This window comes from Ailuropoda melanoleuca, chromosome 16, assembly GCF_002007445.2.
Source record: "Ailuropoda melanoleuca isolate Jingjing chromosome 16, ASM200744v2, whole genome shotgun sequence".
Taxonomy (NCBI): Eukaryota; Metazoa; Chordata; class Mammalia; order Carnivora; family Ursidae; genus Ailuropoda; species Ailuropoda melanoleuca.
Genome location: NC_048233.1, coordinates 84,621,164 through 84,648,785, shown reverse-complemented (window position 1 = coordinate 84,648,785; position 27,622 = coordinate 84,621,164). Strand labels below are relative to the sequence as shown.

Sequence of the window (27,622 nt, the reverse complement as noted above, 5' to 3'; positions counted from 1 at the left end):
CTGCTGTGACTAACTACCTTTCCACAAGCTTATTCACGATCTGGGCATTCCTCTCGTGGCTGCCTCACAGGTCCTTTACTCTTTCTCTGTTTGTTGTCTGCTTTGTCTTCGTTATAGTCACCTCCTCTGGATGCAGGCCCGTGTTGCTTATGTGTGCTGCAAATATCCTTTCCCTCCCTGGGTTAGCACCGCCATCCTCTTCGTGGTATCTTTAGACAAATTTTTTTTTTTTAAAGATTTCATTTATTTATGTGACAGAGAGACAGCCAGCGAGAGAGGGAACACAAGCAGGGGGAGTGGGAGAGGAAGAAGCAGGCTCCCAGTGGAGGAGCCCGATGTGGGACTCGAGCCCAAGAGGGAACACAAGCAGGGGGAGTGGGAGAGGAAGAAGCAGGCTCCCAGTGGAGGAGCCCGATGTGGGACTCGAGCCCAGAACGCCGGGATCACGCCCTGAGCCGAAGGCAGGCGCTTAACGACTGCGCTACCCAGGCGCCCCTAGACAAACAAATTTCTATGAGTGGAGTCGAATTTATCAACTTCTCCTTAATTTTGCCCTACCCAAGAACACGAGAACCGTCTCATGGTTTCTCATTTTTGCATTTAGTATCTGTCATTCTTTCCTCAGGGCTGTAAGCCCTCTGAGGAAAATTCTGTAAGCAAGTAGTTCCTGGACGATGCTCCACGCAGGGCTGGGAATGAAATCCAAGCAGGGCTGGGTGCTATACAGCTAGCATTTCATCTGATCCTTACAACCTCATTTTCCAAGTGGGGAAACAGAGGCTCAGAGAGGCCAAGTGACATGACCCAGGAACAAAGGGCCCTAAGGTACATGGGTTTTGAGTTACATTTTGAGAACCAATCTGGTTCCTTCCTACCAGTAAATCCACAAATTACTCAGTTTTTCTGAGCCTCTGGTTTCCTCACCTATAAAAGAGAAAACAATTACTTATTACTGTGGGAGAAAAAAATGTTTGCAAAGACCTTAGCCATGGACCTGATTCATACTGAGTGTTCAACAAAGACAAGGACAAAAATGTACCCAACAAAAGTGTAACTCACTCAAACCCCCACAGCCATGATGTCCATGTTCTTTCTGCCTCCCTGAGAGCCAGACAGACGACCAGAGGCCTGCCCACTCCTCCAGGAGGCCAGGAGAGCACATGACAATTGTCAGGTGAACTCTAACCCACATTTGATCCACCCTCTTCCTGGTATCTGACTCCCACTGACTTTTCCACCAGGTGCTGCCTAGCCCAGCTGTTGACTCGGCTGAGATCTGGAACATCACAGCCCACCCAGATCCCAGGAAGGGATCAACCCACACTCTCTGTCAGATTACTAAGGGACACTCCAAGGCACCTGCCTGAGGCCCACATGGCCAGGGTGGCTGCCCTTCAGAGTGGGAAGGAAGCTGCCAGTTTCGATCTGCACTGATAAGGAGTATGGCAGACCTGGTCAGTCCCTGAGGAAGTCCCAGCCCACCTGCTTTTCAACGCATGAAGCCCAGTCACGAAGGCCACTGACTTTATTGATTTAAAAAACTTTACAAGGACAGTGGCTATTCTGCCAAAAAAAGGAGCCAAATAGCATAAAACAGACCAGTGGGGGTGGGGTTGAGGGAAGGGCCAGGAATCCACTCGGAAAAGCTGGTAATTGTTGACATGAAACTGCCAGGGGAAGGAGAAGGGAGATGCATGCAAAAGCGAGAATTTCAAAAAAGTTGAAATGGTGAGGGAAGAGAACCCCCAAAAGACCTGGAAGTACGTGAGTACGACAACAGCAATCTCTTCCTTTGTAGAGGACAGGGGAGGAGTCCCCACGCGGCTGCAAACTCTGGAGACTCAATGCTGGGGCTAGGGACTGGGGGCTCCCCAAGAGAGCCTCACAAGAAGGCGTCGCACCACTCTCGAAGGCACCCGAAGCAGTCCCGGGACTGCTTGGCATTGGCACCACATGTGTCCTTCAGCCATTCCCGGAAGAGATCTTCATCTTTCTTTAGCACCAGAAACTGGCCAAGGACCACATAGGCCTGCAAAACAGGCAAAGTAAAGGGCATGCTGCTAAGTGCTCTGTGGGACGGAGAAAGAACAAGGAGGCCACTTTTGTGGCATTCCAAGCACATGAGCCTAGGAAGCAGGGCAGGCTGTGGCTGTCTCTTCAGATTACACACCACTGGCCACCCCCCAACAGCTACTCTCACTTTCCTCACCCCCAAAGTGCCAGGAAATACGGTGGTCCGCCACCCCCACCACTTCCCAGGTGCATGCAGCCCCCCCACACCTTGTCAAAGCCCCTTTCCTCCAGCTTCTTGCCCAAGACTTCACCAATCCCGGCCAGGCTCCCCACTGGCTTTTCCCCCATGGGCTCTGCCACGAAGTCCCGGTGCTTCTGGGAGGTTGTCATCTTGATTAGCTTAATCTGGGAATCCCAAGAAAAGGTAGTTAGGGCTGAAAACCGGGAACTCCCAAGGGCCCAGTGCAATGTTATGTTAGGAGAAACAGAAACCAGCCTTGATGGCGGCCAACTCAATTCTCCTCAGTTTACGGATGTGAGAACTGAGGTCCAAGAAGAGCCTTTTCCCCGCTACGCAAACGAATGGCTCTCTGCGGGAACTGGGTTTTCGTGCAGCCCCAGAGGAAAAACTAGCCTGCCCTCACCGGCGGCGCAGGCGGGGCAGTGGGAAGCTTCCCAGGCTCGGTAGCCTGGGCCCTCCCAGAAGCGGTCACTCCCTCTGTGACCTTGGTGGGCTAAGGAGGCAGCGAGCCCGCCTGAGCGGCTCCCCGGCCTGAAAAGCAAATGAAGGGTCTCTCGGCTCCAGTCGCCCGCACGCACCACTCAGAGAGTGAGAGCGCGGGCCGGAACGCGCACACCTGCTCCTTCAGCCCAGCGGGGTCCCGCTCTGGCTCCCGCCCCGGCTCCGCCCCGCCCCGCCCGCACCTCCGCCCGCAGGCCCCGCCCCCTCCACGCGCCGCCGCGCCCCGCCCCGCTCTCTCCCCGCACGGCGGCCCGGGCCCTCTCCGAGGGTGCATCCTCTGGCCTCCTAGAGCGGCAAGGCCTCTCTCCTCCCCTCTCCCCCGCGACCCCTCCCGCCTCCAGCTCGGGCCCTGCTCCGCGGCCAGCGCTCACCGGCAGCTCTGGCTCCTGTAACGGCTCCTCCCGCCACCCGGCTGCTCCCACCGATACCTCAACCCACTGGAACTTTCTTCCGCTTCCGCTTCCGGGTCGCCTCAGGAGCCGCCTTGAAAAAAATTCCGAATTGGGCACTTCTAGCCGCATAGAGCCATAGAGATGAGGGGCTCCCGACCTCGTCGGCGCCGTTAGTAGGCACTGCTCTCGGGTTGCCTCGCGGGAAGCCCGGCTACCTTATATGGTCTCGCTTTTCGGGCAGCATGCCCGGTCTCAGAGAGCTGAAGTCTTTGAGAAAACTCCATTCTCCGGTGCGCGGCATCGGGAACTCAAGAACTTAGCCTTGGCGGATCCGGCGGGGGTAACAGAGGGTCGGACAAGGCAGGGGATGGTGGCCGATAGGCTTCCGAGGTAGCACCGGAAGTACGGTGCTCGGAAGGGTCCGATCCAGAAAGCCTCGCGTCGTCCTCGTCGTCGCCGGGCTTGGAGGAGTCGGGTAGGTAGGAGTCGGAGGGGCGGGGGACTTGAGTCTATGTCCACGCCAGTGTCGTGACCGCCGGCGGGCCCCTTTTCTGTGCCCTCGTTGATTCAGCTAAGAAGTGAGTCGTGGGCGAGCCGCTCCCAGCGTCCAGCCTGGAGAGCGAGGTTGTTCGGGCAGCGTCTGTGGGAGACGAGCGCCGGAGAGTAAAGTAAGTGTGGGTCTCTCTCTGAGCGCCTTTTCTCCAGCATAGGGAGGGAGGACGGCAGGGGACGACAGCTAGAGGTGACACTTCGGAGTTTGCTTTTGGAAACCATCAGCCTCGATGGTAGCAGGCCTTGTCTTCTCAGTACCCACGTCAGAAATCTAGCCGATGCCGCAGACCAAGCCGGCTTACCCGACGTTTTATTAAATCGTTCTTGGCTCGGACCATCGCGCAGCTCCTGACTGGCTTCTGACTGTAGTGTGTTGAAAAACTGAGCATCTGTGGTGTGTGATGTGCTACGCGTAGGATGTACATGTATGTTGCGGAAGATACAGCTTCTCTCACACTCCTTCCCGAGCGGCTGCCAGAATGATTTCTGTAGAACGTGTATTTAGTTTCTGTGATTATGCCAGTACTTATAACATGAGGGTTTTTTAAAAGATTTTATTTATTTGAGAGAGCGTGGGCACAAGCAGTGGGAGGGGCAGAGGGAGAAGGAGATGCAGGCTCCCCACTGAGCAGGGAGCCCGATGCGGGGCTCCATCCCGGGACCCTGGGATCATGACCTGAGCCCAAGGCAGATGCCTCACCGACTGAGCCCCCGGATGCCCCTCACATGAGTTGTTTTTATGTGTGTTTTATGTGTACTAAGTGCTTAGTTCGCATTATTTTATTCTACTAATAGTGATCGGAGTTAGCTACTATTTTTCTCTGAAGCTAGAGAAGTTGAACAGCTAGGAAATAGCCAAGATAGGATTCGAATACTAGTAATTAGGTTTTAGAGCTCACGTTCTTTTTTTTTTTCCCAAAGATTTTATTTATTTATTTGACAGAGAGAGAGAGCCAGCCAGTGAGAGAGAGAACACAAGCAGGGGGAGTGGGAGAGGAAGAAGCAGGCTTCCCAGCAGAGCAGGGAGCCTGATGTGGGGCTCAATCCCAGGACTCTGGGATCACACCCTGAGCCGAAGGCAGACGCTTAAAGACTGAGCCACCCAGGCGCCCCTTAGAGCTCACGTTCTTAACCAGGACACAGTCACTCCTCAGTAAAAGGTCTCTCTCCATCTTCAGAACAGTCCTGGGTTCTGAACTGGCCATCCAAGAAACTCAGGAGGAGGAGCTGACAGTCTCTGCATCCTTCACCCCCCTGGGATAGGACCCAGCATGTCTCAGGCCACCAAGAGGAAGCATGTGGTGAAGGAGGTGCTGGGGGAGCACATGGTGCCCTCTGACCAGCAGCAGATCGTCAGGGTGAGTGGCATCGGGCACAAGCTGCTCTGCCTCCCCATCCCTCTACTTCCCTTGGGCCCCTAGAATGGGGGTAGGATGCGGCACAGCTTACTGGGTATCTGAGCTGACTGGAGAGGCTGACTAGTTCTTGGTCTCTCTTGGACCAGGTACTCAGGACCCCAGGGAACAATCTGCATGAGGTGGAGACAGCCCAGGGGCAGCGCTTCCTGGTGAGCATGCCCTCCAAATACCGTAAGAACATCTGGATCAAGAGAGGTGAGAGAGGTAGCCCTCTATGAAACATCTGTCTCCTGTGAGCTTGGCTTTCCCCACTACAAGCAGGATCTACTGTGTTTTTTCTTCTCTCTCACCTGCAGGGGACTTCCTCATTGTTGACCCTATTGAAGAGGGAGAAAAAGTGAAGGCTGAGATCTCCTTTGTGCTCTGCAAAGACCATGTGCGCTCTCTGCAGAAGGAAGGGCTCTGGTAGGGTAATCCCCTTGGTCATTGGCTGCCTCCTTTCTGGGGACACTGACTTCCTAGCTGTGAAATCAGAGGAGGGAAGATCATGGCATCCCAGGCAGGGACAGCTCGAAACAGCTTTTTTGCTGATCAAGTTTTCTGTCCTTTCTGACCCTGGCTTTTCTCTTGGCACAGGCCTGAAGCCTTCTCAGAAATGGCCGAGAAACAGAACAACAATAGGAACGGGTGAGAAACAAGCTTTAGGACAAAAAATAGGGGTTCAGGCCTTGGTGCTTTGAGGGGGAAGTAGAGACCTTCTTTCTTTCTATGTAGCATCCTTGGCAGACGCTGCTAAGTACATGGCTAGGAGTGTGGCTTGAAACTCAGGTTAAGATCATGGCATTGGCACTTGTAAGTGAATGATTTTAAGCAGGTTACTTGATTTCTTAAGCCTGGATTTCCTCTCTATAAAGTGGGAGCTTTGTGGGAATTAAAGGAGTTAATGCTTGTAAAATTGCGTAGCATAATACTTGGTATGCGGTGTGAGTCCACTGAGCGTTAGTTGGTGGTTGTAGACTTCCTTATTATTAAAGCCAATGATTTTACCAAACTTCTGAGGTGGGGTGGGAGGTAGTCTTTAGAGAGTTTCTTGGCCATGTGGTCCTCCTTTTAGTGGGGCTCCTTGATTGCAGATCTAGTTTTCCCAGAAGGCGTTGGGTTAACCCTCGCCCTTTTCCTCCATGCAGACAGACTCAGCCAGAACTCCCGGCGGAGCCACAGTCCTCAGGAGAAGAGTCCAGCTCTGAAGATGATTCTGACCTCTTTGTTAACACCAACCGCAGACAGTATCACGAGAGTGAGGAGGAAAGCGAAGGAGAGGAGGCAGCCTGAGTCCCTGGACCCACTTCTCTTGCTCAGAGACTAGTTCTTGGCTCCTCGGAGTTTGGACATTCTCAGGGTGCTCTGTAGCTCTTCCCCCCAGGATGGGGGACAAGGCAGGGCCCCTCTCTGAACTGACCTTCTACTCAAGGAGAATTAAACCCCTGGTGGGTGATGACTTGTGCTGGTGTCTGAGTGGCTCTCTGGAGGGAGGAGGGACTTGTGGTGAAGTTAAAAACTGCTCCTTGGTGGGTCGCTCAGGTGCAGGTCATAAATGAGCAGGAAATGGGAATGGCTGGAACCTTTCCTAGATTCTCTCTCTCATTGGGCACTCACCAGGCCCTGTGCTGTGCCTTCTTGCATGTATTTAATAATAACTGGGAGCAGACCCTCCGTATTGCCTGCTTGCAATTAATATTGACTCAGGCATTCAGGAACACGGCTCTAGGACCTAGTACCCCCTGCCTCTCAGAAACACTCAGGACAAATTTCATCATGCCTCGTAAGCTGCTTTTCCTGGCTTTTTAGTCACCGTGACTGCAGGAGTGCCCACCTCCATACTGTGTGTACACGCTCTGCTCGGTGGCCTCTTTGTGGCTCCTCAGACCTTTACTGCTCAGCTCTCCTACAGACCGCGTCATCCCACTTCTTTGAAGCTTTTACCTCTGGTTATATACTCCCTCTTCATTTTTGTCATTGATCTCCTAATCACTGTTCAGACAGTGAACAGTTCACCTCCTGGTTTACAGTCTCCCACTTTTGCTTCTTCCGCCATTTTCTCCATCCCATGGACGGGCCTGTTCAACACTGTGCCCCCTAGTTCCTTGTCTTCCGTTCCAGGCCTGCTGCCTACCTCGTTGGTCACTCCCTGCACCCCTGCCATTGATAGGAATTGCAGCCCCTCTTGAATTCAAATATCCGTACAATCATCACCTCCTGGCTTTCTTGCTTCCTTCCTCAACTATCTGTTCTGTATCTTCATCCACAACACCCCCCCCCACATCCTTCCCATTATTGTCCTAGCTTCACTTCCCTGCTTGTGCAACATCGATTCCATCCAACCCCTCCACTCCCTTATTTCCCTCCCCCGTGTGCATCTAGTAAGACCTAACCCTGGCCAACCCAGCCGTTCGCTTCTGTGCCTGTGCTCAGGTATCCGCTACAGAAAACAGCCAACCTAACTCGTACCTTAAATTCATAATTACAGACCCTCAGGTGGGCACTCAGCACTGCCGAGCAGATCTTTGGGATGTCGTTTCAAAACTTGTATGTTGTCTCCCAATTCCCCTTTCCCTTTTAGGTGTTCACCACATACTTCATTAAGAAATAATAGCCATTGGAGGGAACTGTCACCTCCTCACTACCAACCCTACAAATGTGCTTATGGGTTGTCCTGTCTTTAACTTCCCCACATAATCCAGTGGGACTTCAACCTTTTCTCTTGTGCTTTGGAGCTTGTCTGTCCTCTCGCTTAAGGAGTTTATGTGAGTTTTGTTTTTTGCCATCCTCTCTACTTGGATATGTTAGCATCAGAGGTGCTGTGGAATCTCCCATCTAAAACACAATCTGAGGGGCGCCTGGGTGGCACAGCAGTTGAGCGTCTGCCTTTGGCTCAGGGCGTGATCCCGGCGATCTGGGATCGAGCCCCACATCAGGCTCCTCCACTATGCCTGCTTCTTCTCCCACTCCCCCTGCTTGTGCTCCCTCTCTCTCTCGCTGGCTGTCTCTGTCTCTTTCGAATAAATAAATAAAATCTTTATAAATAAATAAATAAATAAAATAAAACAATCTGAGAGACCTGTCGCTGATCACACGTCCTCTCCAGCTAGTGCTTCATTTGTCTGCTCCTTGTTCACTTTCCCTTATGTTAGCTTAGTATAGCTTTAAATATATACATGTCTATATATCTGTGTGTATGTGTATATATACAAAAAATAAACTTCAGATGAGTTAAGGATATGTATGTGTGTGTATATCTAACTTGTCTGAAATTTATTTTTTATGGGAGGCAACTTTTTTTTTTCTAAAGGGGTAGTCATTTGTCTCTATACCATCTACTGAATGGGTTATTCTTTATATATTTAAATACCTTTTTAAAATAAACTTAATTCCTGCATACATATGGTTCTCTTTTTGGAGTGTCTGATCTGTTCTGTTGATGCATGTGCACAGACCATGTTTTATGGCATGACTGGTAATTTCGTAGCTCTCACCCTGCCCCACTGTTCCTTGAAAATTTCATATTTTTTCTTACACAAGAACTCTAGAAGGAACTTGTCAGTTTCCATTTAAAAATCCTGTTGAGATTTTCATTGGCAGGGTTTTAAATCTCATAGCTTGATGTGGAGAAAAATGCTATCTTCACAGTTTTCAATTTTCCTCTCCAGAAACGGAGTGTGTACATGCTTTCGTAAGGTGGTCTTCATATGGGTCTTTCATATTTCTGGTTCAATTTAGTACCAGGAATTTTTGAGTTCTTTGTTGTTATGAATGGTATCTTTTGAAATCACATCTCTGTCACTGGCATTTAGGAAAGCTGTCTGTCTTTGTTCTCATAGTTGATCTAATCGAATTTCTTTTTAAGATTTTATTTATTTGACAGAGCGAGAGAGCACAAGCAGGGGGAGGGGCAGAGGGAGAGGGAAAAGCAGACTCCCACTGAGCAGGGAGCCCAATGTGGGACTCCATCCCAGGACCCTGGGATCATGACCTGAGCCAAAGGCAGACACTTAACTGGCTGAGCCACCCAGGAGCTCTCTAATGGATTTCTTTTGTGCTGATAGTTTTTCAGTTGGTTCTCTTGGCTTTCTGGGCATTCCAATCATGTCCTACTGGTGGCAGCTTTGTCCTTTACACATGTTCCTTTTTGGGGGTCACAGAGACCAAGGCCGCCAGTATAATGTTGGGTGGCACCCTCATTTTTCTCCCTGTGGGAACTGTTCTCATAAGTCATGTAACAATTCTTGCTTTGGGTGTCTGGTAGATAACCTTCATTAGGCTAAAAATGTTTCCTTCTGTTCCTAGCTTACTGAGGCTTTTCCCCTTTGTTAGTAATGATGGATTTCACCGCCTATTGAGATAACCAAAACACTTCGTTCTGTTTTTGTGCTGCTTTCCATGAATAGGCTTCCTTGTGTTGAGCCATCCTTGCAATTTCATATAAGCCCCGCTGAGTTTTAGAGTGTTTGTTTGTTTCTTTTAGGATTTTTATATTTACTTCGGGGATAATTTCACTTCTTATTTCAATGATCTCCCTGTCCCAAGTTGGTAACAGCCTTATGCTAGCCTTGTAGAATGGACTTGGAGACATTTAATCTTTTTCTTTGTTCTTGAATAATTTGTAGAACAGGAGTTACTTGTTGCTTCAAAGTTTGGTAGGCTTTATTTATAAAAACATCTGTGTTTGGTTCCTTTTTAAAGGGTAGATATTTGCCTGCCTTTTAATTCTGTGCCCTTTTGTCTATTCAGGTTCTCTATCCTTGAGTCCATTTTGGCAATTTATATTTTTTTAGTCGTAGTTCATGTGTATTTAAGCTTTTTCAGGCAAAAGGGTATGCACAGTGTTTGTATTACTTGGGAATTTCTTACTTGTAAGTGACAAAACCTAACTCCCAACTAGTAGAAGCAAACTAGGGCCCATTGACCAAAAGTCTAAGAGAACAGCTCTAAGGCAGAGCTGATCCAGAGCCAGCATGATTTTGTCAGGGCTCCCTCTCATTTGTTTCTTGGATTATTTCCACTTTGCTAGGTGGACCAGTCTTTGTCTGCCTACTGTTGTTTTCTGCAGGAAGCTCCAGTTTACGCTCAGTGCTTATGTGCAAACACTTTCTTCTTTAGCATCTGTGTATTTCACGGAGACCATTTGGTCGTCTTGGGTCACTGGCCCTCTCCTGAGCAAGTGCTGCGGGCTGAACAGGGAGGATGGGGTGAGAGGCACGATGAGCCAAGCCTGATCGGTACATACAACACATGCTTCCCGGGGAATAAAGCGGTTCTTTTACCAGAATAAGGGGATGAGGGTGAGAGCAGATAAAACCAAAAAACATTTGGCCTGTATTCTGTGTATTTTATTTTCTTTGATTAACTTTGCAAGGTGGCTGCCTACATTGTTGGCCGTTTCCTTCTGTTTCTTTGGGTTTATTTGCTCATTTCTGCCTTACTGAGCTGCATGCTTCATCTCAGTCTTGTTTTTCAACATATTTATGGCTACAAATTTTCCTCTAGGTACTCCTTTGACTTACCCATGTGGTCATGTGGATCTGTGTCATTTTTTTTGGCATTGTATCTGTGAGCCTGGCCTTAGTTTTTCTCCAGCCCTCAGTGATTGTATGATTTACCTAATAGCCCCTATTTCCCCCCTAAAAGCTTTCCATCTCCACTTCTCCATCTCTTATCAGCCATTTAGCTCCTGTGGGTTGTAGCTAAGAATCCTGGTGGAGGTAGAGTCCTTGTGTTCTGCGGAGTCCTCCTGGTGGCCATTCTCTGAAGCTGCATTCCACCTCTCTCATCCCAACTTAATGGCAGATTCCAACCATGAGTGAATAGCTCTCGCCAAATGAGCTGAGGGTTTTAAGAGCCCTTTCTCCCCCATATTGTGGCCAGTGCCTGTGATTGGTCACCTAACAGTACTGACACCTCTGCAGTTAGGTTTGGGACTTGGGACCCTTCGGGCTCTGCACGCCGTATCACCAACCTTACAGCAGGTCATTTCCACCAGAGCTTCCGCACCCACTTCCTCCCTCATCATCCGGCCACCCGAATGTATGTGCCGAGGAGTGCACACAGCAGTCTGAGCTAGTCACGTGAACCTGTAAATGTGGTAAGAGACCTTGACAGTTGCTCACCATAAAACATCCTTGCATTCCTGGAATAAAACAGCCGTGATCCATTTTCAACATATTGCTGGATTTGATTGGTATTTGGGAGCAGTTTGGCATTCAGGCTCAAAAATGAGATGGTTTTTTAAGTTTTTTCTTTCCCATGCTGCCCTTGTCTTTTTCTATCAAGGTTATGCCAACCTTATAAAATGAGTTAGAGAGTGTTCTTTCTCTTTATTTTCGTTATAAGTGTTTATACCAGATTGGAATTTTGTGTTTCTAAAATTTTTGGTAAAACTTGCTGTAAAACCAGCCGTGCCTGACATTTTTAGGGTGGGTGAGAAGATTTTTTTTTTATATATACTTTTTTTTAGAAAGAGAGCATGAGCAGGGGAGGGACAGAGGGACAGCGAGAATCCTAAGCAGACTCCACACTCAGCTCAGAGCCGACGCGGGGCTCGATCTCCTGATCCTGAGATCATGACCTGTGCTGAAATCAAGAGTCAGACGCTCAACTGACTCAGCCACCCAGGCGCCCCAGGTGGGAAGATTTTTAACTCTAGATTTTCGTTGATAATACTAGATTGTTCAGGTTTCTGTTCTTGAGTCAGTGATAATTCCAAGGAAAAGTATTTTCCTATTTCCTCATTTTAACTGTGGTTTCAAGTTTATCCCACAGAGTTATTTGCAGAATTGCCTTGTTTGTAATCTTGACTGTATCCACATGTCCCCTTTTTATATCTAATATCATTGCACTTTCTCCTTCTTTGAATCATGTCAGTCTTGGTAGACGTTTCTTTGTTGTCATTCTTCCTCACTGTTAGCTTCTTTCTAGGTCATGGATTTCTCCTCTTACATGTTTTCCCTTTCCTCACGCTTGCTTGGGTTTATTCTGTGGCTCTTACTCTAACCCTTGAGGTTGGGCGGCTTCATCTTTACTTCTTCCCCTGCCCCAGCCTGAAGAAAAGGTGAAAGAATTGTGTGCCCTTCGGTGGGGCCAGCACTTTGTCACATTTGCCACCTCTGTTTCTCTCTACACACAACACACATGGTTTTCACATGGAGTTATTACATCTCTTTAACCTCTTTCAATTTAGAACAGATGCTTTAATGGTGTGTGTGTGTGTGTGTGTTTTCATTAAATGGGCTTTTTTGACAAGCTTTTGATCACCTGGTTAAAGAGATGGCTTCTAGATCATTTTTCTACGAAGGTACTATTTTTCCTGCGTGGGGCAGTCTTACCCTTTAAGGCCAAAATGTCCTTTGATGCATCTCTATATGTATTTGTATTTAGTTGTGTGTGGGCTTTTTTATTGAGTTAAAAAACAAAATTCCCACTGCAACCATTTTTTAGTGTACAGTTCAATAGTGTTAAATACATTCACATTTTTGTGCCAACAGTCTCCTTTTGTGACTGGCTTATTTCTCTTAGCATAACGCCTTCAAGGTTCATCCATGTTGTAGCACATGCTAGAGTCTCCTTCCTTTTTAAGGCTGAACCACATCCCATTTTATGTATAGACTACATTTTGCTTATCCATTCATCCGTTGATGGACTCTTGGATTCCTTCCACCCTTTAGCTATTGTGAATAATGCTGCTAGGAGCATCTCTTTGGTGAAATATCTCTTTAAGACCCTGCTTTCAATTCTTTTGGACATACACCCAAAAGTAGAATTGCTGGATGATATGGTAAATCTATTTTTAATTTTTTAAGGAACCACCGCCGTACTGTTTTCCATTTCGGTGGCACCATCTTACATTCCCACTAACAGCACACAAGGGTTCCAATTTCTCCACATTTTTGCCAACACATTTGGTGTTTTTTTTTTTTTAAATAGTAGTAGCCATCTTGATTAATGTGAAGTATCTGGTGTTTTAATTATAGTTTAGTTTTGAGTGTTTTCTAATTTCCGTTCTGATTCCATTTTTGGTCCATAAATTATACTTAAATATTTAGTTGGTTATTTTTAATAATGTAAGCACCTTCAAACCTACCACTACAAAACAAAGGCTAGGACTATACAATAACCCACACAACCATTTGCCTCCACTCTCCTATCCTAAACCCTTGCCCATCCCACTTTCATTCCCCGGCCCAAGAAAACCAACTTGAACTCCGTATGCCCTGGTCTTCTTTCCATGTGGTGTTCTTGTATCTACATGTGTTTCTTTTTTCTTTTATCATATGAAAAGGATAACATGCTGAATGTCCTATTTGGGGGCTGACATTTCATTAAATGTTACATTACCGGGATTCTCCTAATTGCTGTATGTTGTGTAGTTCATTTGTTTTGACTGCCGATATTTGTTTGTGGGACTATATCACAATTTATCCGTTCACTCTTCTGCTGATGGCCTTTAGGTTCTTTTTTTCTCCCCCGTGTAAACATTCTTGTAGATGTGCCTGTTCGGGTGTGAAAGTTCCTCTCGCGACAGTTCTTAGGCACAGCATTTCTCAGTCAGAATTTTAGGTGATGCCACCAAATGTTTTCCAAGGTGGCTACATCAATTGACATTCACCGGCAGTGGATCCCTGAGGTGGATTTAATGATTTCTTCCCATAGCCTCTTGGTTATTGCTTAATATATCTTATGTTATTAAGTACAACATATTTAAAACTGCTGTTTTTGTGAATCGAACCCTCCCTTGTGGAGTGACGCTTTCCATCCCTACAGATGCTTTCTGTCTTAGTTCCTCTGGTGGTGGTACAGCTCTGCTAGATTTCTTCTGCTTAGTATTATTTTTGCCTGAGAGGTTATCTTCCATCCTTTTACTTTCAATCTGTACATGTCCTCAGGCTTTACCAGTCTCTAGGACATGTATCTGGATCCTTAAAAACTGAATCACTCTTTTTCTTTAACTGATGCATTCTGCTCATTTAACTTATTATAATGATTGGTATATGGGCCCATCTGTCATACTGAACGACAGTTTGGATAAATATGAATTTCTAGATTCTAAATTCTTTTCCTTCAGGTGCGCCTGGGTGGCACAGTCGTTAAGTGTCTGCCTTCTGCTCAGGGCGTGATCCCGGCGGTCTGGGATCGAGCCCCACATCAGGCTCCTCCGCTGGGAGCCTGCTTCTCCCTCTTCCACTCCCCCTGCTGTGTTCCCTCTCTCACTGGCTGGCTCTCTGTCACATAAATAAATAAAATCTTTAAAAATAATAAAAATAAAAATAAATTCTTTTCCTTCAATACTTTGAAAATATTACGTCATTGTTTTCCTGCTTTCACTGTGGCTATCGAGAACTCTGATGTCAGTCTGATTCTCATTGTTTTGTATGTCATATGCTCATTCCTCTCTCTGTTATCTCTGATATTCTTAAAGTTCTAGATGATGTATGTAGATGTGAGTTATTCGTTTTTATTTTCTTTTTTTCTTCTTGTTTTTTGTTTTTCTTTTTAAAGAAAGGCAGACTGCCATGTGCAGCGCCTCATTTGGTTGTGTCTGGAGTCTTAGAAGCTTGACTACCCTATATTCTCCTACAAAGGGACCTTGAGAGCTCGTTCGGAGGTTCTAGCAAGGAAGCACAGCTACTCATATACCCGTGACCAAAGAACGGTCCTCCTCTATTGGGGAAGGTCAACCTCTTCGACCAAGCACGCAGCTTTGGGAGGGACACACACGGAGCGGTGAGGGAGGAAGGGGACACACGCCTACCCATCCAGATCAGCTGACTCAACCCTGGCGATCAATGGGGTGACAGATGTTGCAGCCAGATCACCCTCACATCCTCCTTTTTCTCCTTTTGGCACTCTGGGCATTTTTTGACCCAAGGTGCTTTATTTTGTATTACTTCCGGAAATTTATCTCTATTATTTCTTCAAATATTTTCTCCTTCCCTGTTTATATTCCTCTCTAGAATCCCTGTTATTCAGATTTTAGCACCTTTACTTCTACCTTCCATATCTCTTTGCTTTTCTTGGACAGTTTTCTTTAGTCCTTCCTCTTAGAAGATGTTTTCAGTCAGGTCTTCTGATTTCCGTGTTTCTCTCTCTCTCTCTCTCTTTTTTTTTTTTTTAAGATTTTGTTTATTTATTTATTCAAGAGCGAGCAAGAGAGAACATGAGCAGGGAGAGGGAGAAGTAGACTCCCCGCTGAGCAGGGAGCCTGATGCCCCTGTGGGACTCGATCCCAGGACGCTGGGATCATGACATGAGCTGAAGGCAGACGCTTAACTGGCTGAGCCACTCAGGCGCCCCGTGATTTCCCTGTTTCATGCCTAAGCCATATCCCTTCTGTTGGATATCCCATCTGTTGTGTTTGTTACTTTGACTTCTCTAGCAGGCTGCAAGTGCAGCTGACCATACTAGAAATTTCCTTTATAGAGGACTCTGGGAAGCCAATGTCTAACACTTCAGCAATAGCCCCGAGGGGCAAGACAGCAAGGGTATTTTCCCATCAACACACACCAGTCATTGTTGGAGGAGGGCTGCTCCTGGGGGCGTTAGCTTCCAGCCTGCCCGCATGTGGGTAGACCAGGCTTCGGTGGCCAGGGAAAGTCCTCAGGCAGAGAGCTGTAGGCGGTGGCCATTGAAATCTGGCCAGCATGCACGGATCTGTTGTGAGCCGAGGGGGTATGTGTGGGGTTTACAGGGTGCACATCTTTGCAACAGGAAGAAGACCATGAATGCAAATCCTGAGTACTGGTGGATATAATTTCCAAAGCTGAGACCAATTCCTTGGGGTGTGAAGGAGACAGGGCTCAGTGGCCGCGCTTGGTTCACAGCTTCCCAATCTTCCAAATCTCCTTGTTGCAAAGGCCCTTCAGACACGGTCTCTTGTCTGCCAGCCCCTTCACTAAAGGGCTTTAGTAAAACTCTCAAATGTGGAGTCTGCTGCCTTCAATATACAAAGAAGCTAGCCTGCTATAGGGCTTCTTACTTTGTAGTTGGAGGCATCAGGCCAGCAATTTATCCTTAGTAGTTGCCCAGATGTCCCCCAGGGAAGTGACCTGGCTTGCAGGACCCTGGATTTTGCCTTCATTCAAAGCCCAACCATCTCCCCTTCCCCATATCTGAGGCGTGCGCAAGGCGAGGTGGACATTCGCTGAGTAGGAACCAGGGTCCGTCTCTTCGTTGTCATGGCAAGTCGGGACAGCAGCCACGGCTCACAGGTGCTTCAGTTTGATGCATGGAGGACACACTAAGAGACCCCACCATCCTACGGAAGGCATAGTGCGCAGATGAGCGAAGCACTAGCGACGTCCCCGGCTGTCCCCTGAGTGCGGAGCGGCAGCAATTTGTTCAGTTATTAAGAGACCCCACCATCCTACGGAAGACATAGTGCACAGATGAGCGAAGCACTAGCGACGTCCCCGGCTGTCCCCTGAGTGCGGAGCGGCAGCAATTTGTTCAGTTATTGTTATGATCGAGTCTGCTACTGCTAAAATGTGTCCGGTGCGTAACCCTTGCTCGCTCACAGTGAGGTGCCAAGCGCCGGAAACCTTCGTTCCTCACCAGTCCCAGTTGTTCAACATGGAGATAGTCCCGGCTATCACTATGTTCTCATTAATTCTCGTATGAGCGCAGCACCCCCTTTCCCCCTGGGGGATGCGCTGTGGTTGCAACTGTGTGACCTCGTCCCAGGGCCCACAGGAGGTTGCTGGCACTGTATTCTGTCAACGTTTCTAGAAGCTACCAGCAGAGGTCACAATTAGCATGTCCAACGGGCAAGTCAGCGCCTACCCTGGCTCTGCAGCACCCAAACCATCTATTCCTATTGTATGATCCCCCAGCGCAATCCAAGTCCCACCCCCCATGGGGAATCACCCACCAAGGTATTACCAGTTCCTTCCCCTCCAGCACATACAAAATGGAGATGTGCTTGGAGAGAGGTGGGGAGCTGCCCTTGTCTTTCAGTTTTCAAATGTCTAGTCAGGGTGCTGGGGGACTCAAAACAGTATCTGTCCCCCTCGGAAACGCTGTTTCAGAAAATGGCAGGGAATTCAGGAGGCCATGGGACAATGTGGAGCAGGTGGAGGGGGCGAGACCTCAGAACTCTAAAAGGGTGTTCTCCCCAGAGGCCTCCTCAGCCCTCTCTTTCAACTGTTTCCCTTCTAGGTACTGCTGGAGCTTTCAGACTCTTACTTCCCTTGCCTCCCCTCCCTTGGGTTGTCTCCGAAGCCTCCAGGTGCTTTCTTCTCCCATAATGTAGCATTTTGGTAATCGAGCTCTGCCTTATCAAACCATCTGTGGCCATACGTGGCTCTGTGAGGGGGTCCTGTGCAGGGGGTCCTCCGCTTTCTTGGTGCTCTCAGTCCACTTTTTGGGAACCCCCACCCCACCCCCAGCCGTCTCCTCCCCACACGCCAAGGCAGAGCATATATTGGCACAGAGAACGGTTTTACTTCTCTTAGTGTCTCCCAGAGCAGAAGCACAGAGGAGGGAAAGGCCAGGGGTCTGGGGAAGGGCAGGTAATGTGGTGCATCCATGCTGGGCAGGGGTATGTTAAGTCTAGAAGGTACAGGGCTTGGAGTGCCAGGCTAAGGGATTTTGACAAGAATCTCTCTCTTGTTTACGATTTATTTTATTTATTTTAGAGAGAGAGAGAACACATGAGTGTGAAGGGCAGAGGGAGAGGGAGAGAGAATCTCAAGCTAACTACACGTTGAACCTGGAGCCCCATACAGGACCCTGAGATCATGACCTGAGCCGAAGTCAGACGCTTAACCAACAAAGCCACCCAGGCTCCCCAGACAAGAATCTGTTTAGATGGCAGGATCTGGTACATCAGGTCTGGAAAGGGGAGACGGGTGTTGCAGGAAGGGCTGGGAACCAGCCCAGCCTGAGTGTAGCCCCTGAGTAAGGCCGACTCTGTCTTCCCAAGCTGTTGGGGCTTCAGAGAAATGGCCACGGAGGAACGACTTGGACTCACCCCAGCCCTGTGAATGAGGACAGCCATCCTATCCTATGTCAAGACGAGGACATGCAGACCAAAAGAATATAGGAGTTTATCACCAACAGACAGAAGGAATTTCCAGAAGATGAACTTCAGAAAGAATGAAAGTGACTCCAGAGAAGAGACCTGAGAGGCAAGAAGGAATGGTGGCAATGTGAAATTTGTGGGGGAGGACTCTTAAAAAGTCAATGTACTGGAAAACACGACCGCTAAGAACAGAGAGGGGTGGTAATAATGTGTTCTAAATAAGGTATAGTTTGAAGAGAGAGAAATCGATCGAGTTAGCTTTGACTTTGTTAATACACTTGTTTAAGTGTTAAGGTTAATCTCCAAAGAATAGAAAATGAGTGTATAATTTCCAAGCCAGGAGAAAGAAAAGGCTTTAAAAACTCAATCATGAGAAAGGAAAGCAAGGAAGGAGGAAAACAATAGGAAGCAGGACAAATAGAAAGTATTAGTTGTGGAGAATAGGGGCGCCTGGGTGGCTCAGTCGTTGAGCGTCTGCCTTCGGCTCAGGGCGTGATCCCGGCATGCCAGGATCGAGTCCCACATCGGGCTCCTCCGCTAGGAGCCTNTCTAGGAGCCTGCTTCTTCCTCTCCCACTCCCCTGCTGTATTCCCTCTCTAGCTGGCTGTCTCTCTGTCAAATAAATAAAAATCTTAAAAAAAAAAAAAAAGAAGACACGGTCTCTTGTCTGCCAGCCCCTTCACTAAAGGGCTTTAGTAAAACTCTCAAATGTGGAGTCTGCTGCCTTCAATATACAAAGAAGCTAGCCTGCTATAGGGCTTCTTACTTTGTAGTTGGAGGCATCAGGCCAGCAATTTATCCTTAGTAGTTGCCCAGATGTCCCCCAGGGAAGTGACCTGGCTTGCAGGACCCTGGATTTTGCCTTCATTCAAAGCCCAACCATCTCCCCTTCCCCATATCTGAGGCGTGCGCAAGGCGAGGTGGACATTCGCTGAGTAGGAACCAGGGTCCGTCTCTTCGTTGTCATGGCAAGTCGGGACAGCAGCCACGGCTCACAGGTGCTTCAGTTTGATGCATGGAGGACACACTGTAAGAGACCCCACCATCCTACGGAAGACATAGTGCACAGATGAGCGAAGCACTAGCGACGTCCCCGGCTGTCCCCTGAGTGCGGAGCGGCAGCAATTTGTTCAGTTATTGTTATGATCGAGTCTGCTACTGCTAAAATGTGTCCGGTGCGTAACCCTTGCTCGCTCACAGTGAGGTGCCAAGCGCCGGAAACCTTCGTTCCTCACCAGTCCCAGTTGTTCAACATGGAGATAGTCCCGGCTATCACTATGTTCTCATTAATTCTCGTATGAGCGCAGCACCCCCTTTCCCCCTGGGGGATGCGCTGTGGTTGCAACTGTGTGACCTCGTCCCAGGGCCCACAGGAGGTTGCTGGCACTGTATTCTGTCAACGTTTCTAGAAGCTACCAGCAGAGGTCACAATTAGCATGTCCAACGGGCAAGTCAGCGCCTACCCTGGCTCTGCAGCACCCAAACCATCTATTCCTATTGTATGATCCCCCAGCGCAATCCAAGTCCCACCCCCCATGGGGAATCACCCACCAAGGTATTACCAGTTCCTTCCCCTCCAGCACATACAAAATGGAGATGTGCTTGGAGAGAGGTGGGGAGCTGCCCTTGTCTTTCAGTTTTCAAATGTCTAGTCAGGGTGCTGGGGGACTCAAAACAGTATCTGTCCCCCTCGGAAACGCTGTTTCAGAAAATGGCAGGGAATTCAGGAGGCCATGGGACAATGTGGAGCAGGTGGAGGGGGCGAGACCTCAGAACTCTAAAAGGGTGTTCTCCCCAGAGGCCTCCTCAGCCCTCTCTTTCAACTGTTTCCCTTCTAGGTACTGCTGGAGCTTTCAGACTCTTACTTCCCTTGCCTCCCCTCCCTTGGGTTGTCTCCGAAGCCTCCAGGTGCTTTCTTCTCCCATAATGTAGCATTTTGGTAATCGAGCTCTGCCTTATCAAACCATCTGTGGCCATACGTGGCTCTGTGAGGGGGTCCTGTGCAGGGGGTCCTCCGCTTTCTTGGTGCTCTCAGTCCACTTTTTGGGAACCCCCACCCCACCCCCAGCCGTCTCCTCCCCACACGCCAAGGCAGAGCATATATTGGCACAGAGAACGGTTTTACTTCTCTTAGTGTCTCCCAGAGCAGAAGCACAGAGGAGGGAAAGGCCAGGGGTCTGGGGAAGGGCAGGTAATGTGGTGCATCCATGCTGGGCAGGGGTATGTTAAGTCTAGAAGGTACAGGGCTTGGAGTGCCAGGCTAAGGGATTTTGACAAGAATCTCTCTCTTGTTTACGATTTATTTTATTTATTTTAGAGAGAGAGAGAACACATGAGTGTGAAGGGCAGAGGGAGAGGGAGAGAGAATCTCAAGCTAACTACACGTTGAACCTGGAGCCCCATACAGGACCCTGAGATCATGACCTGAGCCGAAGTCAGACGCTTAACCAACAAAGCCACCCAGGCTCCCCAGACAAGAATCTGTTTAGATGGCAGGATCTGGTACATCAGGTCTGGAAAGGGGAGACGGGTGTTGCAGGAAGGGCTGGGAACCAGCCCAGCCTGAGTGTAGCCCCTGAGTAAGGCCGACTCTGTCTTCCCAAGCTGTTGGGGCTTCAGAGAAATGGCCACGGAGGAACGACTTGGACTCACCCCAGCCCTGTGAATGAGGACAGCCATCCTATCCTATGTCAAGACGAGGACATGCAGACCAAAAGAATATAGGAGTTTATCACCAACAGACAGAAGGAATTTCCAGAAGATGAACTTCAGAAAGAATGAAAGTGACTCCAGAGAAGAGACCTGAGAGGCAAGAAGGAATGGTGGCAATGTGAAATTTGTGGGGGAGGACTCTTAAAAAGTCAATGTACTGGAAAACACGACCGCTAAGAACAGAGAGGGGTGGTAATAATGTGTTCTAAATAAGGTATAGTTTGAAGAGAGAGAAATCGATCGAGTTAGCTTTGACTTTGTTAATACACTTGTTTAAGTGTTAAGGTTAATCTCCAAAGAATAGAAAATGAGTGTATAATTTCCAAGCCAGGAGAAAGAAAAGGCTTTAAAAACTCAATCATGAGAAAGGAAAGCAAGGAAGGAGGAAAACAATAGGAAGCAGGACAAATAGAAAGTATTAGTTGTGGAGAATAGGGGCGCCTGGGTGGCTCAGTCGTTGAGCGTCTGCCTTCGGCTCAGGGCGTGATCCCGGCATGCCAGGATCGAGTCCCACATCGGGCTCCTCCGCTAGGAGCCTGCTTCTTCCTCTCCCACTCCCCCTGCTTGTGTTCCCTCTCTAGCTGGCTGTCTCTCTGTCAAATAAATAAAAATCTTTAAAAAAAAAAAGAAAAGGCTCTGTTTTTCTTTAAGCAAAAAAAGGAATTTTGTAGACCATTTTAGGTGGCATGTTTTGAATGATAATTGTACGTATCAGCTTGACTGGGCTAAGGGATGTACAGAGAGGCTTTATTTCCGGGTGTGTCTGTGAGGCTGTTTCTGGAAGAGATTAGCATTTAGATTGGCAGACTGAGTAAAGAAGGTCCCCCTCCCTGAAGATATTTGCAAATGGCTTATCAGGTAAAACGCTAGCATCCAAAATCAAACTCAACATCCAAGAAAAAAAAAAATCCAGTCAAGAAATGGGCAGAAGACACGTACAGACATTTCTCCAAAGAAGACATACAAATGGCCGCCAGACACATGAAAAAATGTTCAACATCACTCAGCAGCTGGGAAATATAAATCAAAACCACAATGAGACACCACCTCACACCAGTCAGAATGGCTAAAATCAACGATTAGGGAAAAAACAGATGTTGGCGAGGATTCAGAGAAAGGGGACCCCTCTTACGCTGTTGGTGGGAATGCAAGCTGGTGCAGCCCCTCTGGAAAGCCGTACGGAGGTTCCTCAAGAAGTTAAAAATAGAGCTACCCTCCGACCCAGCAATTGCACTACTGGGGATTTATCCAAAGGATACAAGCATAGTGATTTGAAGGGGCACCTGCACCCCAATGCTTATAGCAGCCATGTCCACGGTAGCCAAACTGTGGAAAGAGCCCAGATGTCCATTGACAGATGAATGGATAAAGAAGACATGGTGTCCTCTGTACACACACACACACACACACACACAGAGAGGAATATTACCCAGCCAGTAAAAAGAATGAAATCTTGCCATTTACAACAACGTGGATGGAACTAGAGGGTGTTATGCTAAGCAAAATAAGTCAGTCAGAGAAAGACAAATACCATACGATGTCACTTATGTGGAATTTAAGAAACAAAATAGATGGGACACCTGGGTGGCTCAGTTGGTTAAGCAGCTGCCTTCAGCTCAGGTCATGATCCCAGGGTCCTGGGATTGAGTCCCACATCAGGCTCCTTGCTCAGCAGGGAGCCTGTTTCTCCCTCTGCCTCCCATTCCCCCAGTTGTGCTTTCCCTCTCTCTCTCTCTCTCTCACTCTCTCTGACAAATAAAAAAATAAAATCTAAAAAAAAAAAGAAATAGATGAACATAGGGAAGTGAAGGAAAAATAAGATGAAAATTGAGAGGGAGGCAAACTGTAAGAGAAGCTGAACTCTAGGAAATAAACAGGTTGCTGGAGGGGTGGGGGTGGGGGGATGGAGTAACTGGGTGATGGGCGTTAAGGAGGGCACGTGATGTCATGAGCACTGGGTGTTATATGCAACTGATGAATCACTAAATTCTACCTATGAAATTAATTTTTAAAATTTAAAAATTAAAACTTTTTTTAAATAAAAAAAAAGGAGGTCCCTCTCCCCAGTGCTTGTGGGCATCACCCAATCTATTGAGGGCCTGAAGAGAAAAGAAGGGGGAGGAAGCGTGAATTTGCCCTCTGAGCTGGGACACCCATCTTCTTCTGCCTGGGATGTCGGCTCTCCTCAGGCCTTCGGACCTGAACTGGGACTTACAACCAGGTTCCCCTGGTTCTTGGGCATCAGACTTGGACTGATTACACCGCAGGCTTTCCTGGGCCTCCAGCTTGCAGATGGCACACCGGGGGACTTTTCAGCCTCCATAGTCATGTGAGCCAATTCCTGTAGCAAAACTCCTCATACCTGTGTGTACACCCTGTTGGTTCTGTTTCTCTGAGGATGCCTCACTAATACACTCACGGAATCTCGGGAGGGTCAGAGAACCAGTCTCTGAGGCTCCACAGCCAGGAGAAACACCAGTGTGAAGCTTCTGGTGGCCTCAGCTGGGGAAGGGCTGCTCCTGGAGGCATCTCGCTGGGCTGGCCCAGGACCTCAGCATCCACGCCCCACCTCTCTCTCCTCTGGAAGGTCAGTAAATGTCAGCACTTGGGTTCAGCGTCATTGCCTCTAGTTTCCTTAGAGATTTTATCTGAAAGAGGTGATGTATTTTTATCAGATATAACGGATGTAATTACATGGTTTTCTTATTTAATTGTGTGTGAGTGATGAATTATGTCAATAGATTCTCCATGGCGCATCACTCTTACACTTCTAGGATAAACCTCATGGTGCATTATTCTTTTGATACTCTGCTGGATTTGATTTAATTTGTTTGTTTTTTAAGTCGTCTCCACACCCAGCATGGAGCCCAACGCGGGGCTTGAACTGAGATCAAGACCTAAGCTGGGATCAAGAGTCAGACCCTTAACTGACTGAGCCACCCAGGCACCCTGATTTGGTATTTTTTTTAAACGATTTTATTTATTTATTTGACAGAGAGAGACAGCCAGCGAGAGAGGGAACACAAGCAGGGGGAGTGGGAGAGGAAGAAGCAGGCTCCCAGCGGAGGAGCCTGATGTGGGGCTCGATCCCAGGACTTCGGGATCATGCCCTTAGCTGAAGGCAGCCGCTTAACGACTGAGCCACCCAGGCGCCCCTGATTTGGTATTTTATTAAGAGGGCTTGCATCTATATAAGCAAGATTCATTTTTGCAGTATCTTTATTGGATTTGGCCATTACCATTTTATGAACAACATAAAGCATGTTAGAGTACTTACCATCTTTCTCTCGGATCTGGACTAGTGCAAATAGCATTTGAGATGGAACCATCTGGGTCTGGTGCCTTTTTTGATAGTTCAAAGAATAACCACAACAAAGATTTACATTGTGTTTAATTTTTTTAAAGATTTTATTTATTTGCGAGAGAGAGAGAGAGAGCGTGAGTGAGAGGAACAGAGAGAGAGGGAGAAGCAGACTCCCCACTGAGCAGGGAGCCCGACGTGGGGCTCAGTCCCAGGACCTTGGGATCATGATCAGAGCAGAAGGCAGATGCTTAGCTGACTGAGCCACCCAGGCGCCCCTATATTGTTTAGATTTGGAAAACTAATAGTGGTTCTTTGTTTGAAGCAACTGCAGGAGGAAGATAGCAGGTTACAGGCCCGGGAAATGACAGACGCTTAAAGAAGAGAGAGCAAGATAAGTGAGTTTTTACTAGTTCCTTATACCTCAAGTGAATGGAAGTTTATGGACTTCCCTCAATTCTCACCAAATTGAAACATTTGGACATTTTGGTTACTTATGTAATTATTGAAAACAATGCATGACATATCTTAGCATGAACTTTTTATTTATTCATAAGAGAAAAAGATAAACTTCCCGGGATCTAAGAACCAGCTTATAAGATAATACAATGAGCAACAGGAATTTTTAAAAAAAGATTTTATTTATTTATTTGACAGAGAGACCAGTGAGAGAGGGAACACAGCAGGGGGAGTGGGAGAGGAAGAAGCAGGCTCCCAGCGGAGGAGCCTGATGCGGGGCTCGATCCCAGGACCCTGGGATCACGCCCTGAGCCAAAGGCAGACGCTTAATGACTGAGCCACCCAGGTGCCCCATGATTTTTTTAGCTTTAACAAATTTAGTTAGTGAAGCAATTTACAATCTTATAAAAGGGGCCAAAATTTCTTTGATTTTTTTTTTTGCTCTTTCATAACGAGGGGCCTTATATTTTTTCTGTCTTCACCAACTTTAATCATCTCCAATCTCTTATTTGGTAATTAATCTATTCATGAACTCGAATTTCAGGGTCAATCTCAGTATTTTACATTATCCTAGGAAGTTATTAATTTCCTCTGGATTTTCCAGCCGGTAGTCCTACTTTTTCTCAAAACCTTCTCTAGTGATTACCTTGATTTCTTCTGGGTCCGTGATAATGCACCAGAACCAGTCCTCTTTCTCAAGCCGATGTATCTCTAAGGTTTGGGGTTTTTTTTTTAACTGTGTTTTATTTAATCATTTTTGTTCACAAAAATATGGAACACTTCACCAGTTTGCTGTGTTGTCCTTGCCTAGGAGCCCGGCTCATCTTCTCTGCATCCTTCCAGTTTTAGTATATGTGCAGCTGAAGCGAACACTTCAAGTTTCTTTCTTTCTTTCTTTCTTTCTCTTTCTTTCTTTCTTTCTTTCTTTCTCTTTCTTTCTTTCTTTCTTTCTTTCTTTCTTTCTTTCCTTCCTTTTTTCTTTCTCTCTCTCTCTTTCTTTCTCTTTCTTTTTTAAGATTTGTTAATTTGGGCAGAGGGAGAGGGAGGGAGAGAGTCTCAAGGAGGGTCTGCACTGAGTGTGGAGCCCAACGTGGGGCTCGATCTCACTACCCTGAGATCACAGCCCAAGGGGAAACCGAGAATCAGTCACTCAGCCAACTGCGCCACCCAGGCACCCCGCACTTTAAGTTTCTTATTGAAGAATATTCATAAAATAAAGTACACAAATAATAAGCATACAGCTCAATATATTCTCACGAAGTGAGCAGACAGTCCTGTATCCAGCAGCCAGATGAAGAAATAACTCACGCCCAGCCCAGCTCCCCTAGTTGCCCCTTCCTGCTCCTTTTCAGTCTCTATGCCCAGAAACAATATGCTGACTTTTAATAGCATTAAATTCCTTTCCTGTTTTTGTAGTAATGGAAGCAATGCATACAATGTTATATCTGGCTTCTTCTGTGCTGGGTCTATGAGCATCCTCCATGGTTTTCATTCCATCACATGAATATCCACCATTTACTTACCCATTCTAGGGCTGACGGACATTTGGGCCGTTTCCAATTTGGGATGGTTATAAATAGTGCTGTTCTGAACATTCTTGTTCATGGTTTTGGCTGAACATACGTACATTTTTCTGTTGCTAAGCCAACATATTTTTGCTCTCTTTTTTTTTGTTTGTTTTTTTAAAGATTTTATTTATTTACATGACAGAGAGACAGCCAGCGAGAGAGGGAACACAGCAGGGGAGTGGGAGAGGAAGAAGCAGGCTCCCAGCGGAGGAGTCCGATGTGGGACTCGATCCTGGAACGCCGGGATCACGCCCTGAGCTGAAGGCAGACGCTTAACGACTGCGCTACCCAGGTGCCCCTGCTCTCTCTTTTTAAACAAACTTTTGTAATAGGAATTTTCAAACATCCTCAAAAGTAGACGGGATGGAATAGGGAACTCCCTAGAACCCATCACCCAGCTTCAATAACCATCATCTTGGGAGCCCTGCCTCATAGATCCCCACTCCCCATATTTTCCTTTTCTTTCTTTCTCGCTCTCTTTTTTTAAAGATTTTATTTATTTATTTGACAGAGAGAGAGAGAGCGAGCACAAGCAGGTGGAGCAGCAGGCAGCGGGAGGGGGTGAAGCAGGCTCCCTGCTAGGCAGGGAGCCTGACCTGGGACTCAAGCCCAGAACCCAGAGATTATGACCTGAGCCGGAGGTAGACACTTAACCGACCGAGCCAGCCAGGCGCCCCTTTTCTGTCTTTTTTTCAATGTTGGGGGAACTTAAAGCAAATTCCAGATCTCATCCCATCCTCCTGGTTATATACATTGTAATACACATATGATATGCATAATATATGTACGTGTATATTACAAGTTTCTCTAGCAGATAAGGATTTTTTATCTTAATGTAACCGTCATGCCTGCATCATATTCAACAACGTTCATAGTTGCTTGATTTTCTCATCCAATAGTCTGTGTTCAGATTGCTCTGAAAATCTTAAATATGTTTCTCTAATCCTGTTTGCGTGAGGGTCCAAACAGGGTCGACACTGTGCATTCCTGTGGATGTCTCTGTGTCTCTTTCATCCACCACAGTCCCTTCTCATCTTTTCTCATGCCTTTTATTTTTGAAGAAATGAGTTCACTTGCCTGCGGACCACCCACGCCTGATCTGGCTGACGGCATCCTAGTGGTGATGTCTCATGCGCGCTGCCGCTGTCTGTTTTTCGTGCAGACGGCTAGGCACATTCAGAAGCACTGATTTTGGAAGGAATACTTCACAGGTGACGTCACATCAGGAGGCAGGTTCTGCTTTTCATGATGTGAAAATTGACTCGTGAGTTCAGGAGTTGTTGGCAAGATGCATCGGTGATTAAGCCCCTACCAACCTTCACGTGATGGTTTTAGCAGCTGGTGGTTGATCACGTTCACCTACATTCTTCATTAATGAGGCACTGCGAAATGGTGATTTTTCTAATTAGATCGTTAGTTCTGGATTCTTGGCTGGAATTTTTCTTTTCTTTTTTTT

The 27,622-nt window shown here is 47.4% G+C and overlaps 2 protein-coding genes and 1 non-coding gene across 7 annotated transcripts; 1 reads left to right on the top strand and 2 right to left on the bottom strand.

The window, feature by feature from the left end:
- Positions 1-1,740: 1,740 nt before the first annotated feature.
- On the bottom strand, positions 1,741-3,488 carry BANF1 (BAF nuclear assembly factor 1). The gene is made up of 4 exons (XM_034645254.1): positions 3,363-3,488; positions 3,127-3,238; positions 2,281-2,418; positions 1,741-2,029 (listed from the first exon to the last, which is right to left on the bottom strand). The coding sequence occupies exons 1-4, from the start codon at positions 3,446-3,448 to the stop codon at positions 1,883-1,885; spliced, it is 483 nt and encodes a 160-aa protein (XP_034501145.1). The 5' UTR covers positions 3,449-3,488; the 3' UTR covers positions 1,741-1,882.
- EIF1AD (eukaryotic translation initiation factor 1A domain containing) lies at positions 3,482-8,336 on the top strand. Of its 5 annotated transcripts, XM_034645252.1 has the most exons (8): positions 3,482-3,622; positions 3,719-3,815; positions 3,955-4,124; positions 4,878-5,057; positions 5,204-5,312; positions 5,414-5,522; positions 5,694-5,744; positions 6,245-8,336. In XM_034645252.1, the coding sequence occupies exons 4-8, from the start codon at positions 4,971-4,973 to the stop codon at positions 6,387-6,389; spliced, it is 501 nt and encodes a 166-aa protein (XP_034501143.1). In that variant the 5' UTR covers positions 3,482-3,622; positions 3,719-3,815; positions 3,955-4,124; positions 4,878-4,970; the 3' UTR covers positions 6,390-8,336. The 5 variants fall into 5 exon arrangements, with proteins under 5 accessions (XP_034501143.1, XP_019652445.1, XP_034501144.1 ...); XM_019796886.2 differs by lacking the exon at positions 3,955-4,124; XM_034645250.1 differs by having other exon boundaries at positions 3,517-3,815.
- Positions 8,337-25,363: 17,027 nt separating this feature from the next.
- Positions 25,364-25,469, bottom strand: LOC117796894. The gene has a single exon (XR_004621590.1). It is a non-coding gene; the product is annotated as a U6 spliceosomal RNA (small nuclear RNA).
- Between the last annotated feature and the right edge of the window lie 2,153 nt (positions 25,470-27,622).